Below are 16,393 nucleotides of genomic sequence, written 5' to 3'. Positions count from 1 at the left end.
GTACCCTCAACCCTCTCTCTTCATCAGCTAATCCACCCCCACAATGTCTAGCCTGCAAATCCCATCAGGCAAGACCTGGTTCGACACCCACAAAGTTCACTTTGAAGATGTGTTCATCACCGCTGACGAAGGCATCTCCACGATCGAGTTCCTCGACGCCTCTGAAGCCACCACGACCCTCTTCGACCTCTTGGGCTCTATGGCCTTTACCCCCGTCAAAAACGACATGATGGGCAACGTGACTAAAGTGCGTGACCGACAAAAGGCTGCCCCCGAAAGCTCATCCACACTACAAGAACTGGTGAAGACCGAGCTGGCCTCGAAATCTCATAAAGCGACTGAGGGTCTCTTGTGGCTTGTCCGCGGCTTGGATTTCACAGCTCAGGCACTGAGAGCTGATCTGACGAGCAATGGATCGGTGTCGGTGATGGAGCAGAAGCCGACCAAGGAGTTGGCAGACGGATTCAGGGCAAGTTACAAGAACACTTTGGCGCCTTACCATGGGTTTTTGGTCAAGCCTGTCTTCAGTGCCGCTATGAGTGCAACGCCCTACAGGAGAGATTTCTACGTTCGATTGTGTGGGCAAGGGACAGACCCGGAAATGACGAGACAGGCGTTGGAGAAATGGGTGTCTGCATTGGAAAAGCGGGTGGCTATCTTGAAGAGCTTTTTGGCCAGCAAGGATGCCAAGTGGTAGGGCGTCTGCCACAATGTTGGGATCTTGCATCTTTTCGGCTCCAAAAACTTTCATATTGCTGTTCAGATCGACCGTGAGGTGATGTACCATGCACTTAGAATTAGCAGCAGTGGAGGATAAATCTTGTTGCTCACACTACACAATGTGAGCAAAGGAGGAGAAAACTACGATAATGAAATTATGACGCAAACATTCCGTATGGAAAATGAAAACAATCCAAATCATGTTCAAGTTCTTGCCTACGAGTACTGAGGATGTCAACACGTCGCTGAAATACTCCCGCTGCTCTTGGCCTCGCTTTTATCGCAATAGAAGGCGCGGTGAGCGTCACGTCAATCTTTTTCGAAGTACCCAGCCAAAGTAACCTTGGCGCCGATGTTACACGATTTAGCAGTTGCTTCGCCGACAACTTTGAGATTATCTTGTTTGCAATAGGACGTCGACTTCTCTCCATTAATAAACCATGCCTTTGGGCGATGACCGGAATGAACGATCCTCTTCGACCTAGCCTTGAACAATCCTCGATCATCCTCGACAAGTCCCGGCATTCGTGGGGTGCTCTACTTGCCTGGGCACTCTCTACCAGCTGTTTGCCTTTGTCCTGCGCCAACACCAGCAGCCTTCTGCATCAGACACCTTCTCTCCCAAGTCGATCAAAGATCGAGGAATCAGCTGGGGATACTTCGCTGTACCTAGAGGGTTTCTCAGTCTGGGGCCTTGGTTCGCCCAAGTGCGATCTCGCCGGCAAGACCAAGAAGTCACGACTTCAGAAAGTTGTGATTGCATCGAACCGCCCAAGATTTTGTCACATTTCAAACGAGTTTCCTTCAGGATGGCCGGGGTTCGAGGACTGCCCCCGCGATAGCTCGACAGGAAACTATGTCTCTGTATTTGTTTTAGGCTGGTCCTATGTCCTTTCCGCACGACTTGTCGAACTGCGTCGGGAGTCGGACAAGGACAAAATCTCCTACACTGAAGAGAAGGCCTCGTTGGATACCTCCGAAGGACCACTTTCTCCCAATAACGGATTTACTATACCCATTGGCGGAGTGGATCTTCCAGAATGCCGATGGTGGACAGCCATCCTCGCCAGCGGATGCGGATGGCAGACTGTCCTTTATCGTTCTGGTCGAGAGTTTTATCCTTCGTGGTCGTGTCACCTGAATTGTGATGAGCGATTCCAAATTCGCTACGACCGACCGAATTGCTATCTACCCATGTTAGGCCACCCTCCGTCCTCCACACGGGCGCAGGAATACCTCTACAATTTCGCCAAACTACACAACGCATATGACCAACTTCTGGCTGCCTTTGTTGCAACGCTAACAATTCCTGAACACGGAAGATTTGGCGCCCCTGTCGCATTACCTCGACCAAAGCCTATGTTCACAATCGGCGCGGGTACGCATTCGACTTTGCTAAATCTGTTGCCTTCCACAGATCACCTACCGCACTTGATGGCGTTGAGCTGTGTACCAAACACAATAACTTCCTGTATGCTCGGTTGTCTTTGGGAGCCACGGGTGACTTGCAATCTTGCTAGTCAATGGCTCTACCCTATCCTGCAAGAGGTGGTTCCATGTTTGATCCGGGAGAGGCAATTGTATACCATTGTCCGAATAATGGCCGCACGTCGACCAAATGCTGCCCCTTTGTGGCTGGGCTCGGCAATTACAGGTCTACTGCCTAGGTTATTCGAGATTGCTGGTGCGTATTTGCCATCTATTTCTCTCGAAGCGACGCGGTGGACGCAGTCTTCCCAATCATTCATGGATCCTCGGTATCACCGGAAGGCGCGATTTTATGATGATAAAGGTCAGAAGTTCATCCGTCGCGAGGACGAGTTCCGCCTACTCTACCTTACGGATATTGAGTCGAACCAGTATGCGTCGCCACCTTTATGTCCCTGGCTGCCTTTCGGGATGACGGATCTCAAGACTACTGCAATTGAAGTTCGGAAGCACGCCTTTTGTGGGCATCAGTTTACCTATAACCACTGGGTTTGGGAAGGAAATGGTGGGGTACGTATTTATGATCACGGAATTGCGTGGAAGTCGAATACCATACGGCCACGAGACATTGGCCATCGAATCATGCTTTTGCTATTTCGATTCCGAGCAAAGATGTGTATTCACTGGCGAGGTCGCCATGGAAGGTCTCCATTAGCACCACTGGAAGTTTCTTCCAGTGAAAAGTTGTCTCGAGCAGCGACTCGGAATATTTTCACCTGGACGTTGTCAGATGGAATTAAGCCTGAGGAATCGGCAATGTGGACGCATGAATGGCTTGAGGGCCTACTAGATGAAGAGGAAGAAGAGGATGAACAAGATGTGGAACCAGTTTCTTCAGATTGAACTGGCAAGGAGACTCGAGACAACCAGCGTTTCCACTGGACAAAATTGATTCCGTCTTTCCCAGCTTGTGTCCTAGGCTCGTTTGAGAAGCCTGATTCACTCAGTGGTTTGCAGCATTGTTTCTGATCCAGCCGTTGGGTTCTGTTCCTGACGGACCACATGCTGGATGGTCTGCACATTCGCTGCAAAGCCTCCATTGTCCGCCTGCCTGGCAGATCTTCCATTGTTTTCGGCATCCAGAGGCTGTGCATTTTTCATAGGTATGCTCGCTATTTAGATGGCGGCATATTGCGCATGAACCAGACCGACCAGATGATGTCGAGCGCTAAGAAAAATGTTAAATACCGACAAGAAACCGAATGATAATGGAGCCTTACCATGTCTGCGGGTTTGTACTGTAGTATATCTTGCTGTCCGATACAACAGAGAGTTGGGAAAAACAGGTGGGAACGAACGTACCTCGATACTTGCTATCTCAGACAACGCATCGTGGAATTCTGGCCTTGTCTGTTTGACGACTATTCGAATGACCAAAACTTTAGGCAACAGCAGGCAGAGTGACAAGAGTGGGGACAACGACCGACATTGGGAGGTGGAACCGCCCATCGGGTTCCTGGACATGGCTTGCTTAATCGGCCATTTCAGATGGGCGTGGCCTACCCTTCAGTCGGCAGGAACGTATGGCACACTCGTACGAAACCATGTTTGAAACATTCAGTAGGCGCTACTAGTGCGTTACCCGGCCGACCACGACCGACCACGACTGCATTTGCATGTTGACGCGTCCTCTTTCGTTCACGTCTTCCTGCAGGGCCAGGCTGCCCTTTTTGCTTCATGACATTAGGACGGGGTATCAGACGTTTAAGTCATCATAATCTGTATATCAATACTGATTACGAGACACATCAATACTTGCCAGAACCACAGAAGGCTCTTTGTCTTCGGGCTCCCCTCAACTCAAATCTCCACCTTCGGGCCGCAAAAGAAAGCGAAGTGACCAGGAGGATGCCTCAAGGGAAAAGGTTCTCAATCGCCTGTGCAAGACACCACACCCAGACGAACAATGTGCGCAGTGCGGTCAATCGACAGACTTGGATATCTTTGATCGTCGCAGCGGTCGTTGCCTCTGGCTGGACCGCACAGCAACGGGTATAGTGTGTTCACCAATATAACTGGAATCAGAGTCACTTGGCCATGCATCATGGTCGACTCTTGATTGGTTCATGTTTCTGGCTTGGCTGGTCGTTGTTGACATCTTGCGTTTCGGTCTTGAAGTCCGATGATATGCCATACGATCAAGAGTTCGTCTGAGCGCCCTGGCTGAGAAATGAGATATCTTTATCGTTGCGAAAGCCCGAGAATGGTGACAGACGACTTTCAGTTCCGACTGAATAGGGCGTAGGCTCCCGGCACAAGTAGGGAATTTCTCAGTTGAGCTGACTGCAGCAAGGTTGTCTCAACTAGGGTCCAACCCTGGTGGGATGGGTATTATTCACTCGGCTTTCCGATTTGGGAATCATGCCTCATGAATCGTGGAGAATCCTCGTGTGACACCAACTACTCACCTGCTGGTTCCTATCAGGTGCATCTGTGGTGCTGAAGTTCGTCGATAGGCCGGAAAAATGGTAAGCCCGTGCGATGGTTGATTGCGTGCGCGTTTCCTTGGCTTATCAGTCTGTAAAGCATAACAATCTACAAATGTCCCAGAGTTCATTCATCCAACTCAGCCAACTCAGCCGACCGCTCAAACTCACAGCCACCAGAAAAGATCCATAGGCATGGCTGAACAACTAGACCGTCTCCTCTACCCACTACCCCCATCGCCTCCACGTCCCGTCCAGCGAAAAAGCCTATGCAAATTCTCGCCCTGGGCTTCCCGCGCAGCGCCATCGACTCTCTTTGTTTCGTGCTGCTCACTCTCGGCTACTCGCGCGTCTGGCATGGCTTCGATCTCCCATCTACGCGGCCGGAAGACGGCGGTAGCTGGGTTCTCTTGCTGCAAGCTAAAGCTCGTGGCGAAGATAAGTCTGGACGGGAGTTTGACTGGGACGTCTTACTGGGCGACTATGACGGGGTAATGGATATGCTGCCGGGTATCTTTGTGAAGGAATTACTGGATTTTTACCCGGAGGTTAAGGTGATTCTGGATCGACGGAATAATATGGACGCGTGGCACCGGAGTTCGAATGTGGCGGCGGAGATGGTGTTGGGTAGCTGGGGGTTGTGGATGTTGAATTGGTGGGATCGGAAGCTGTTTTGGTGGTTTCGGAGTGCCGTGTTGTGGACGGGTATTATAGGGAAGGGAGAGGATATCTAGATTAGGAGGTACAAGAGGGTTGGGGCCCATTGTGTGAGTATTTGAGCAAAGAGGTTTCGATGAGCCATTCCCATGGGGCAATAAAGCGGGAGGCGAGTTCGAGAAGAATGCGAACAGAGCGGTAGAGAAGATGGTGAAGAGAGCGGCGGCTAAGATTGCGGCGACAATATTGATTTTGGTCGCGGCGGGCGTGGGAAGGATGGTGGCGGACTCATAGACCTCTCTACGCATGCAATCAATCCACACCCAAAATCGACAGATTGGGACTGTCATTCCCTACTCCCGGTGGAGTCGTGTTTCCCTGCTTCCCGAGATATTCTTTGAGTCTTCTTTGTTGAAGATCCTGCTCTGTTGTCTGTTCGCCATCTTGTCTCATTGCTGGGGGTAGTCGACTTCCATCCCTAGCCAGTCCGGCAGACTCGAACATGGATCCCAACTCATCAACAATCCCCTGCGCCACTTCCTGTGAATCAGGATTCTGTTGCTCCAGCTCAAACATGGCCTGATAGTACATCATCCGCATTTTGGAGATTTTCTTCGGGTTACCCATCATCCTCAATGCCATCTCCTTGTTTTGACGGATAACGGTCAATTCTTTGGCCGCCGTGCCGTTGATGAATGCTTCACTCAGACTCCGATGGTCGGGATCGAGCTTTGCGTCTTGAACCACATCCTTTTCGATCCTTCCGCTATTCTTGGCAGGATAGTCATGCTCGTCACAATTGACGGCCACCGGAGAGTACCAGGGCGTCAGGACCGCTTTGACAAATCCAATGACCAAATTTTGACTGATTGGCCCGAACCAATTTGAATCCACGCTCTGCTCGCGGCTATTAGCATCCCCTTCCACCCAGACATGATTGAACGGTACCACGACTGGGTCGTCTCCACCAGGATATCCGGGAAGAGGTTGAACCCTGTCACCTGGAATGGCCACTACTCTTTTCACGGCCAATTTTGTAGGATCGTGCGGCGCATAGAACACAATGATTTGTCCTCTTTGCAATTCCCACTTGGGAAGTCGAAGAAAATTATTCGGTCGACTCTCAAATAGGACCTTCTGGATCAAGATCATTTCGCGTGTCGGAGGAAGTTCAGGAGACCAATTGACGTTGAGAAAGGGTGCCATCGATGGCCCATTCACCCAGAGAGGTTCTAATGGAAATTCTAAGATGATGAACCCCAATGGAGGGGCAATGAAGAAGAGACCCCATATCCAACGTCGAGCAAAGGGTGGTATGAAGTCGAAGAATGAGTTTTGGGGCGCATCTTCTTTTCCATTTGTTCGTGCCTGTTCAGGTTCCTGCCTTGATTCCTCTATTCCTTCCTGCTTCTTCTCATCTTGGCCCTTTGCAGCCGCTATTCTCTCAGACCTAAAGACACTCGCTCTGGGTTTCGGGTCTGGAAGCGGTCTCCGTAGTGGTGCAGCCGAGATTCGAGAGGTATAGCGTATGAAGCGCAAGGGAAAAAGCCCTCTTGAAGCGGGAGGCATGGCTGTGATAAAATGCGCCAACACCACTTTGGCTCACAGATGAACCATTGAGCAGTTTCGGCCAGGCAAAAGTCGTATGAGTGCTATAATCCCATTTTCTCGGAAGATGGTATTGGGAATCTCTTGTCCTGCTATTTTGGGGACTTGAGTGGGCGCGATTGGAATCTGAAAACTTAAACAGAATGCGGACGCACACGAGATGCGAGCATTTGCTGTAGGGCAGAGTGTTTCCGCCCCAAGACCAATACCGACCACGGGACTAATTCTTGGCATTCCGCCCCCCGCCGGCCAACTGCCAGCAGCGCCCCTCTCGCCGTCTCTCTCCTTCCATAATATTGAGATCATTTGGGCTCTGAAAGTAGGATCCGGATTATTTAGGGAACGAGTGGTTAGGGCTTAAAAGGGGCTGTCAAGTTCATCTCGGAATTTACTGAGTGGACCGGGTTTGGCAAGCCAGTGGAACAAGTAAAATAGTAAACGCCGGAGACCTGTTGCAAAATGTCACGCAGCCGGAATTTGATCTCTTCCTTTAGAAATCCCTGCGATGTGCGAGTGCATCATCTCGCCTCATTGGGAGTCTTCTTGTTCTAATAATCGCACTCACAAATGACATGCTGCGACATTCGCTACCGCAAAGGTGTAAAGACTGAAGACTGTGGTATGACCGCCGATGTAGCGTGGATGATTGGTATAGATTCTTGTGCTCATGACTGAGAATGACGTGCCAAAGACCTCCGCAAATGCCCAAGCTCCTCCCCCACGCCTTGCGAAGTCTGGAGAGTTGATCGCAACCATACTGAGAGTAGAATCCCAATGGGAAAGCAGGCGGACGTCACCAGACAGAGAGCAATAACCCTTCGAACTTCGAAAGGAAGGATCATCAGCAGGGTCGCAACAGAGGATGATTCCAAAGAAGCATACCGCCGCTCCAAGGGGTCGGATCAGGCTTGAATGTTCGAGCAGTCAGATTGGCAGGTAGCATGGAAACGCCGTATCTGAGGACTAATCTTCAGTTAGTATATCACCCCGCCGCCCCCAAGTCAGGTTGCAGAGTTGGTCCGCAGTGCATACAGAACATTGTTAGACAATTGCAAAACTGGGTCTGGTGTCAGATTAGGGTCCTCCGGGAGGCACATAATTCTGGCATTGCCGATACTGCTCCGGTCCTTGAAATTGTTCAGCATACGCCGGCGACATACCAATCTCATGCTCTCAAGAGATACGAGACAAGGTAAGCAACTGAAATAGTGGGAATGACGATGAGGTTCTGTCTCCGGCTGCAATCTGCGCTCCGCCGTTGGAACGCTGACTACGTTGATTGAAACTTGCGATGTTGTCGGTTGGAGAGATTTCAGTCTCTTCTTTCAGCTCAACCTGCTCAAACGACTGTGTTGCCCATTGTAGGTAATCTGTCGCTAGTATTTGGGACTCGGAAAACGAGAAAACACAGCGTTTGTGTATATACACCCTGTCGCCTCAGGCAAACTCTAATGTCATATACGGCTCTGAAGCGAGAGATTCATTCTCCTTCCTTGTTCTCTTGTCCATGTCCCCCCACAAAATGGCGGAGGTAATGCCTCGCACAGTCACTGATGCCGTTAAAGATCCGACTTGATTAATCGTAAAACCCAATAGCAACGAGGAAAGTCTTCCAGCGGACAGGTGCGGAATATCTTTTCTTTGCTGGTGGAAACTCTCTGTGGGACACGACATTCCGAGGTGGGTGAAAGTGGGAGACATGGCCATCTTATGGTCTCGCAACCCTCGATCCCGAAGCGGCTCCGAAGGTGCATACGCTTCAAAACAAGGGTATTGTAGGTATATTATCTGATATGCAGCACGCTTCAAACTGAGTTGACTTACTATCTCGCCTCTTTGTGTCAAGGTCGAGGTCGACAATTCAGTACTTGCGAAGTTGATTCTCCTGATAAAGTTTTCGTCCGTGTTTCCAGGATGCTGGGAGAGCCGGCCAGACTCACACTAAACAGAGTCGATGATGAGGCAGGTCATTACACATAAAGGAGCAAGACTTTCGAGCTCCATGTTGGGTTTGTTCAGAAACACTCTTGAAGCATCAAAGGCCCATGCAGGCTCTGTCGGTGTAGTCAGTTCCCCATGTACGTTGAATTCGAGACTTGTCGACAAGATTGTCTGACTGATAATGAGACCAAACTGTCATCTATCTGCTTTGTGGCCAGCACTTTCCGCGGAAGAATGATGTTGCTGTTCTGCGCATTATCCAGAAACCCAGAATGAATTGTGCGCAAAGGATCCTCGACCCAAACTCCGGACCTGATTTTCGTGGCCCCTATCCTTATGGTAGGTTTGCCGAAGGCACGTGGACTTCCTCACGTGATGTCAGATCTTCAAGTCACCCTTTTCTCTGCAAGCCATAACAGCAAAATCCCGTCATCCTTTTTAATTTCACATCCCTCGCAGCCCTCGTGTGTTTGCGTTTCATATCCTCCATCTCTGCTCCCTTTTCTGGATCTGATGGATCGCCGGCACGTGGGTATTGCCACCCCCTCCTTATTTGCCTTGGACATTTTCCGATGTACTTCCCGATTTGGACGGGGAAACTCCACAAAATCTGTACATTTCAGGGGTATGTGCATGCGGCTGGTTCTTGTCAACGTCCCCAACAGGAATCCAGAAAGAAAGAAATAAGCAGAGTCCCGGATACGATTTGTTGACTTGTTTCAGCCTGTGGGATTGTGAAACACGCCTTCTTCTACTTATTTTCGCACATGACATCCTTTTTCCAACGAAGTTAGGTATTGTCAGTTACCCGAACAGATACAACTCCGTGATTTTGCGCCATTGGCCCCGTATTATCGATAACTTGCCGAGCCTCCCCTATCGCTTGATTAACTGATTCACGCTCACCGTCAGTCAGGACTCAGGAATAGAGCGCAAAAAGAAAGAGAAAGATTTTAGTCCTTGGTGACATGTTCCACATTGCGGAACCAGTCTGTCTGGTCCAGGTGAGAGGCGAAGACAGCTCCGTGATGGCGAGCAGGCATAAGGGTGTGGGGCTGAACGGGATAAAATTCGTTGAGGCCATCACCGCCACTTCGCTCTCTCCCGAAGGAGGAATGACCATATTCCCGTTCAAAAAACAGTCCACTGCTCTTTCCATCAATCCATGTGCGCATGGTCGTCACCGTTTAGTTGATTGGCAAGTTCGAAAAAAGAGAAAATGAGTCAGGCAGGAAGCGATATAATTTGAAAACTTTCCATATTTTGTATCAATTCAGAAGTCCCGAGAAGGATCCGGAATGATCATGTGTGGTGGCTTTCCCGTCATCATCACTTTGTTGCTATGCTATGCTATGCTAAAGATGATTCGCCTTAAGCGCTCTCCTCCATTTTGATGCTATCGCGACATTTCCGTGGTAATATCCACTTGCTATCCCAAGAAATTCTATGCCGTACAAAATATTTCCCAAAATATGCTCCAAATTTTTGGTTATCCCACATTTCCATTTCCATTTCCAGTTCCAGTTTCCATTTCTCTATTTCCCAATATTCCGGAAATAGTTGGATCTCATGACAAAGAGTGATCATGAAATTTTGTCGTGTCACGGTCATTAGCGAATAAAGTCTTTTGGTAAAAACTCCAAAAATTTGGAATGTGTAAGAGTTGTATGCAAAGGTGTCACTCTGTATTATTTCCCAACACGGGGGAAACCAGTCGAACCGAATATGCTGGTTTTGTTTTGAGGAGGAAGAGTCGAGCCGATCATAGTATGGCGGCGACCATGACGGCGGCAGCAGCTCCGGCCATCTTGAATCCACCAGTAGGCATAGCTGCAGCAGCACCAGTAAAGGTGCTGACCACAGGAGCCGCTGGGGTTGTCGAGAGCGTCGAGGTAGCCAGAGTTGATGATGGAGCAACAGAGGTGGGAGTTGTAGTTGGAACAACAGGAGCTGGAGCGGAGGAAGACCAGTCATTCCATGCACTAGTGGCAGGAATTGGAGTAGGAGCCACAGATGAAGTCCAGTCGTTCCATACGCTGGTCCCTGGAACAGGAGCGACAGGAACAGAAGAACTGGTCCAATCATTCCAATCGGCCCATTCTGTGGTGGTTGGAACGGGAGCTGGAGCAACGGAGGAAGTCCAGTCGACCCATTTCGAGGTTTCAGTTGGGACAGGAGACACTGGAGCAGATGAAGTCCAGTCAACCCAGTGAGAAGTTTCAATAGGAACAGGAGAGATTGGGGCAGAAGAGGTCCAGTCGACCCATTTCGAAGTCTCGGTCGTTGGAATAGGGGCAGGAGCGACAGATGAAGTCCAATCAGCCCAGTGAGAGGTTTCCGTTGTTGGGGCTGGAGCAGGAGAAACGATGTTAGTAGTTGTCCAGTCTACCCAGTGGGTTGTTTCTTGGGTAGGGCTGATGGAAGGAGTAGTGGTGGTAGTGGTAGTGGTAGTTGTCGTTGAAGAAGTCCAATCTTGCCAGACGTGGGTAGTTGTAGGGATAGGGGTAGTAGTTGTAGTAGTGATGGGGATAGGTGGGGCGGGAATTGTTGTTGTTTCTTCACAAGAAGTCCACTGACCATTTCCGCCTTCACCAGACCAGTCTTCCCAGCTTCCACCATGACTACCTTGTCCCTGGCCACCCCATCCGCCCTGACCTCCTGATCCGCCTTGGCCACCTTGACCGCCGTATCCTCCACCTGGAGCTGCGACAGCAAGGGTAGCAAGAGCAAGAACAAGTGTTGACTTCATGTTGGGGAGAGATTGTGGTGAGTTTGATATTAGGTTTAGCGAGTATTGTCGAGTATAGTCGATTGTCTTGGAAGGTCTTTTGATCAATTGGACCTTATATTGTGTGAACGAAGGACTCTGTTGTTGAAGAAGAATGACTGGAAGGAAAATTAACAACTCGGAGAAGGAATCGAGTTCAAATACTTGGAAAGGGGACAAAAGACACGTCGTACGAAGACGTGGAGGTTGGCATGTTCCGCTGTGTCACTGGGAACTTTGTTTGGTCTCCAGTCTTCGCTAGTGCTGTTATTCAGGGGTGGCAGGTCAGTCCATGAATGGGAAATTAAAAAAAAAAACGTAAAATTTTTTTCCCATCGTGACAGACACCATTACTCAATGCTGGAAGGCATAGTAAGTGGGTATATAGAATCGGGGAACCGACCAGGCTGTGCTGGAATGTGACAGAAGAGTGGGCCCTATCCAACAGGGAACAGAAGGCTGGCAGCAGGAAGACTACGCATAACTCAGGGATTTTTCAGCTACCAAAAGTTGGTTGGAAAGCACTGATGGAGCGGCTTGTCGTCGGTGAAGGTGGAATGAGAGGCTGGCCTCGGAGTGAAACAGCACAAACCCTCGCTAAGGATGTTTTGGAAGGCTGGTTTGGGTTTGGTTGGCGGCGTGACGAAGGGGTTAGCGAGGGGGAGAAGAGCCGAAGAAGCGTCATGGGCCATGGGTCCCGCCCTCAGAGCAGTCAAGCTGGGGGTCTCGACTCCCGCTAGTGGCTGGTCACCGAGGTGGCTTGGTGGCTTGCTGCCGATCAGGAGGCTGACCTGGAGGTCCTTTCATTCAGCTTCAGAACCAATAGGAGCTCCCTCACCCTGCGTTTGCGATCCAAGATCTCCTTCCGGTCACCGCTAGGAGTTCATTGCGTGTTGGAAGCTTGAAGGCTGGTTCGCTGGATTAATTGATTGAAGGGACTCGGACTGTATTGCGGCGATGCTGCACTGGAGTTTGCTGGGTCTCCGCATCGCTCAAACGGCGAAATTAAGCCACTGACAACTGCTGACCGTTGAGGACTGGCAGCGGGGTTCTGTCCAAGTGCTGTGTCAGCCGCTGTTCGCAACAATCACCTTTTTCTCCCCCACCTCCCCTCCCCTTCTAAGAACAATCGATTGAGATCCTAGGCAGAAACGTGACTGAGCTATCGATTGTCTACAGTGGCCAGGTTTGTCGGAATTGGACTGACTCTGAGCCGGCTTTGTTTGACGAGAGCACCCGAAGGAAAAAAAGAAAAAAACTGGCAAGATCTGAGCCGATTCAATCATGACCTATGAATGGCAGGTTTCGTTTACCTTGGATACAATATGCCCGTGGTAAGACACACGCACTGGCCCTCTTGATCCTGGAATTTCAAACGCATCTACAACCCCGCCGTTCGGTTAGATTGTTAGTAAACAGAGCTGATTGATCTCACAGGACATATCTGGCCAAGAAGAGGTTCGCATTGGCTTTGCACAGCGTTTGCAGCTCACCTGTCTAGGATGCTGACTGCCATTGCGTAAAATCCGCAGACTGGATGAAGGTCTGTTCACCCGACCATGACGGTGCCGTCGGCGTGGATCAATACTTTTCCCTCTCCTTCGATCGGACTGTTTTGTCTTGACCAGACCTGCCACCTGACATTTGACAGCCCTCCGTCGGTTTCGTCTGAGCGATGACGCCAAAAGTACCACCTTCGTGGTCAAGTATTATCCGTACCAATTGTACCCTGACGCCTCGAAGGAGGGCGAAGATAAATATGAATGGTATAAGAAGTCGAGATATGCGGACTCGGAAGATAAAATGAAGATGTACATGACTTTAATCTCGGCTTACGGCACGAGCGCAGGCATCGACTTCAAGTTTGGTGGCACGGTCGCCAACACGATGGATGCACATCGTGTAATCCAACACTTTCAGGAAGAGAAGGGACCGGAGACCGCAGGCAAAATCATCAACTGTGAGACAGTTGGCATGATAGCTAGGCGCAGGCTGATTTTCTCTTAGCACTGTACTCTCAGTATTTTGAAGACGAGAAACACCCCTCGAAGGATGAGACGTTGTTAAAGGCGACGACAGATGCCGGGATCCCAGAAGACGAGGCCAAGGCCTTTATTGAAGACAAAATAAATGGGATGATGGATGTTAAGAATGCGGTTCGTCAACAGGCCGGCAACGGAGTGGATAGTGTCCCGTATATCGTCATTGAAGGTAAGAGGAGAGATATTACTTTGATTGGAGCCAAGGAAGTGGAAGAATATGAGAAGGCGTTGCAACAGACCGTAAAAGAAAGCAAATAGGACATTGGCGGAGTCGGGATGACCGTGCCCATCAGGTTGAACATCTGGAATGTGATCCACAAATATTTCTGGACCTTTTCCTACACGTCAAAGATGTCTCCAAACCCAGTCCCAGCTCCAGCTCTCCGGGCGTCCACCAGATCCAATCTCCATCCCACCCATTGCTTCAATCCTTTCTTGACTTCTCTCACATGCTCGACCATCTTTCGTGCCTCTTCCTCCCTTTGAGCTTGCGCAAATGCTTTTTCATCAAATGCATCGTCATCGGCGAACTCTTCAAGCAAGGAATCATTCCGGGGTCGATTTTGATTTCGAAGCTGCGTGTCGGGAGATGTGGTGCTTGCCCGGAACGCGGCGAGGCCCGAGTTCAAGACCTGCGTGAACCCAGAATGTCGGGTCTGTTGCTGGTGATATGTGTTGGCGAAACTCCTTCGTCGACTGGCATTGCCTGAGCCTGACAGGTCAACCTCGTCAAAGTCCTCACCAGGATCAAGCGAGGTTCTGGATCCTTCGTCACCACGAGGCTGCATTTGTATCCTCTTGTCTCTCCATACTCCCCGTTGTAAATCAAAGACCTGTCCTTCCAATTCCCGAATCCTTCTTTCAAGCTTCTGTCGTTCCTCGTCTTCCAATTCGTCCAGCCCATCGCCTCCGCCATCACCGCTCATCATGCGCTTATGCTTCTCCCGCAATCGTGCATTCTCACTCTCTGCTTTTTCGACCTTCGCGCGTAGATTTGGGACTTCCCGGGCGGTGGCTTCTGCGGTGGCCAGCTTGGCTGCATTTCTTGATTCTGCCTCTCGATGTAGTTTGTTCATGGCTTCGACTTTCTTCTCCAGCTGCTCCGCCTTCTTCATCACCTCGTCTCTTTGAGCAGTAATCTCTTGTAGCTCCCGCTCCAGACTTCGAATCTTGGTGTCTTTGCTAGTACGGTCGGTACCATCAAGTACTGCCTTTTCGCTTGCCTTGGAAAGTGCTTTCTTCGCATCGGATAAATCGCTTTCTAACCCTTTCAATTTGCCTTCTGCAGTGGACAAAGACACTTGCAAGGCGGCAATTTGCTCTCCATGAGTTTCACATCCCTGCGTCTGACTCGACAATTGTCCTCGCAGTCTGGAAATTTCTAGCTGCATATCAGCAATGGTCGAGTCTTTGCTCTCAAGCTCGGCTTTCAACGAGTCCACGTCGTCTCCTCCATGAGTATTTTCCCTCCTCGTGGTGCCAGTTCTTCGTTTCAGTGTTTCGATCTCTGCTCGCAGTCTCTGCACCTCCCCCCTTGACCCCCCGGGCGCCACTCCCAACTTCTCGGCATTCTGCTCGCGAACCTCTTCGAGTTCTTCCTCGACCTTTCGCCATCTCTTCTCATGGTCCTCTGCCTCTTTGGACAATCGTTTGTTTTCTCTCTCCAATTCCTCAATTCTAGATAGTGAGCCCGGTACGGCTGCCGGACTCAGGGGGCCGTTGTCCCGAAAACTTGTGCTTCGGATCTTACTTTGGAGACTGACGCTTGGTTGGCGGACGGAGTGGCGCGGTGCTCTCGTAGAAGAAGATATGTCCTGGTCCATGGCCGGGGGTGAGATGGTGGCCGGTGATTGTACAGTGTCCTGTCCGGGCGAAGTCGCACGGGCAGCTCTGATCACATCATTAAAAGCCTCTTCATCCGCGTCCGCCTTGTCGGTGGTGTCTGGTACAGGCTTGTCTTCCACTTCCGCGCCGTCGTAGGGTTGTTCGTCTTCTGCTTTGGCATCATTCTCTCCAAGATCTGGCTCATCGTCCTGCTCGTCATCTTTTGGGGTGTCCTCCTTTTTAGATTTCCCTTTAGCCGACTTCTCTCTGGTACTGGCACCAGCAGCAGTGGCGGCGGCGGCGGCCTTCTTCTTCTTTTGTAGTTGGGCGACCTAGGGGAAGGTTCATTAGCTTTTGTTGCTCCGTCTCATGCGGCGCTGAAAATGGCTCTCAGTTTAATGGACGCTTACTCTCTTCTTTGCAGCAGCCAACTTCTCGGCCTTTTCTTTATCTTCTTTCTCACCCATGGCTACTATTTAAAAGAGCGGAAGTAGTCGAGATCGGCTCCAAGATACTATGACCATTCAAAAAAAGAGTTATCGAGTCGTCAATAAACCGTCGACTGGTGAGTACGCAACTCAACTGGCCAATCGGGGTGGCAGTCCCGCACATGGCCAAAGTGTGGGGGGTCTCGACCGACAAAGTCAACGTTAGTGCTTTCATGACAGAAGAGCTCTTAAAATCAAACAGAATTACACGATTTTTCCTTGCTCGCTCTCGCTGGGTTTTCATACTGTCATGCATCCATACCTTATCCTAACCGACTCCATTGATCAAACCAACCATTAATCTCCCATCCATTGCGGCCTACAGAAAATTCTTGTCCCAAAGACTGATCATATCCGGGCAGGTTCGTCAAGCTGCTCCCACCGGCCCTTCGAAAGGCCGGATGGCATTCTGGGTATCAATATTAGTACAAT

At 50.2% G+C, this 16,393-nt stretch overlaps 7 protein-coding genes across 7 annotated transcripts; 4 read left to right on the top strand and 3 right to left on the bottom strand.

Annotated features, from left to right (window-relative positions):
• Nucleotides 1–43: 43 nt before the first annotated feature.
• Z518_07716 (uncharacterized protein) lies at nucleotides 44–697 on the top strand (the record flags this gene model as incomplete). The annotated part of the gene is made up of 1 exon (XM_013415844.1): nucleotides 44–697. The coding sequence occupies one exon, from the start codon at nucleotides 44–46 to the stop codon at nucleotides 695–697; it is 654 nt and encodes a 217-aa protein (XP_013271298.1).
• Nucleotides 698–1,182: 485 nt separating this feature from the next.
• Z518_07715 (uncharacterized protein) lies at nucleotides 1,183–3,051 on the top strand (the record flags this gene model as incomplete). The annotated part of the gene is made up of 1 exon (XM_013415843.1): nucleotides 1,183–3,051. One exon carries the CDS (start codon nucleotides 1,183–1,185, stop codon nucleotides 3,049–3,051), a length of 1,869 nt encoding a protein of 622 aa, XP_013271297.1.
• Nucleotides 3,052–4,903: 1,852 nt separating this feature from the next.
• Z518_07714 (uncharacterized protein) lies at nucleotides 4,904–5,368 on the top strand (the record flags this gene model as incomplete). The annotated part of the gene is made up of 1 exon (XM_013415842.1): nucleotides 4,904–5,368. The coding sequence occupies one exon, from the start codon at nucleotides 4,904–4,906 to the stop codon at nucleotides 5,366–5,368; it is 465 nt and encodes a 154-aa protein (XP_013271296.1).
• Nucleotides 5,369–5,603: 235 nt separating this feature from the next.
• Z518_07713 (uncharacterized protein) lies at nucleotides 5,604–6,860 on the bottom strand (the record flags this gene model as incomplete). The annotated part of the gene is made up of 1 exon (XM_013415841.1): nucleotides 5,604–6,860. One exon carries the CDS (start codon nucleotides 6,858–6,860, stop codon nucleotides 5,604–5,606), a length of 1,257 nt encoding a protein of 418 aa, XP_013271295.1.
• Nucleotides 6,861–10,602: 3,742 nt separating this feature from the next.
• Nucleotides 10,603–11,589, bottom strand: Z518_07712 (uncharacterized protein; the record flags this gene model as incomplete). The annotated part of the gene is made up of 1 exon (XM_013415840.1): nucleotides 10,603–11,589. The coding sequence occupies one exon, from the start codon at nucleotides 11,587–11,589 to the stop codon at nucleotides 10,603–10,605; it is 987 nt and encodes a 328-aa protein (XP_013271294.1).
• A 1,555-nt stretch (nucleotides 11,590–13,144) lies between these two features.
• Nucleotides 13,145–13,907, top strand: Z518_07711 (uncharacterized protein; the record flags this gene model as incomplete). The annotated part of the gene is made up of 3 exons (XM_013415839.1): nucleotides 13,145–13,172; nucleotides 13,259–13,567; nucleotides 13,615–13,907. The coding sequence occupies 3 exons, from the start codon at nucleotides 13,145–13,147 to the stop codon at nucleotides 13,905–13,907; spliced, it is 630 nt and encodes a 209-aa protein (XP_013271293.1).
• Nucleotides 13,908–13,987: 80 nt separating this feature from the next.
• Z518_07710 (uncharacterized protein) lies at nucleotides 13,988–15,940 on the bottom strand (the record flags this gene model as incomplete). Its single annotated transcript, XM_013415838.1, has 2 exons — nucleotides 13,988–15,805; nucleotides 15,884–15,940. 2 exons carry the CDS (start codon nucleotides 15,938–15,940, stop codon nucleotides 13,988–13,990), a joined length of 1,875 nt encoding a protein of 624 aa, XP_013271292.1.
• Nucleotides 15,941–16,393: the final 453 nt, after the last annotated feature.

This window comes from Rhinocladiella mackenziei (genome assembly GCF_000835555.1).
Source record: "Rhinocladiella mackenziei CBS 650.93 unplaced genomic scaffold supercont1.5, whole genome shotgun sequence".
Classification (NCBI taxonomy): domain Eukaryota; kingdom Fungi; phylum Ascomycota; class Eurotiomycetes; order Chaetothyriales; family Herpotrichiellaceae; genus Rhinocladiella; species Rhinocladiella mackenziei.
The sequence above is the reverse complement of the archived record's forward strand: the minus strand, read 5'-3'. Positions and strand labels throughout refer to the sequence as shown.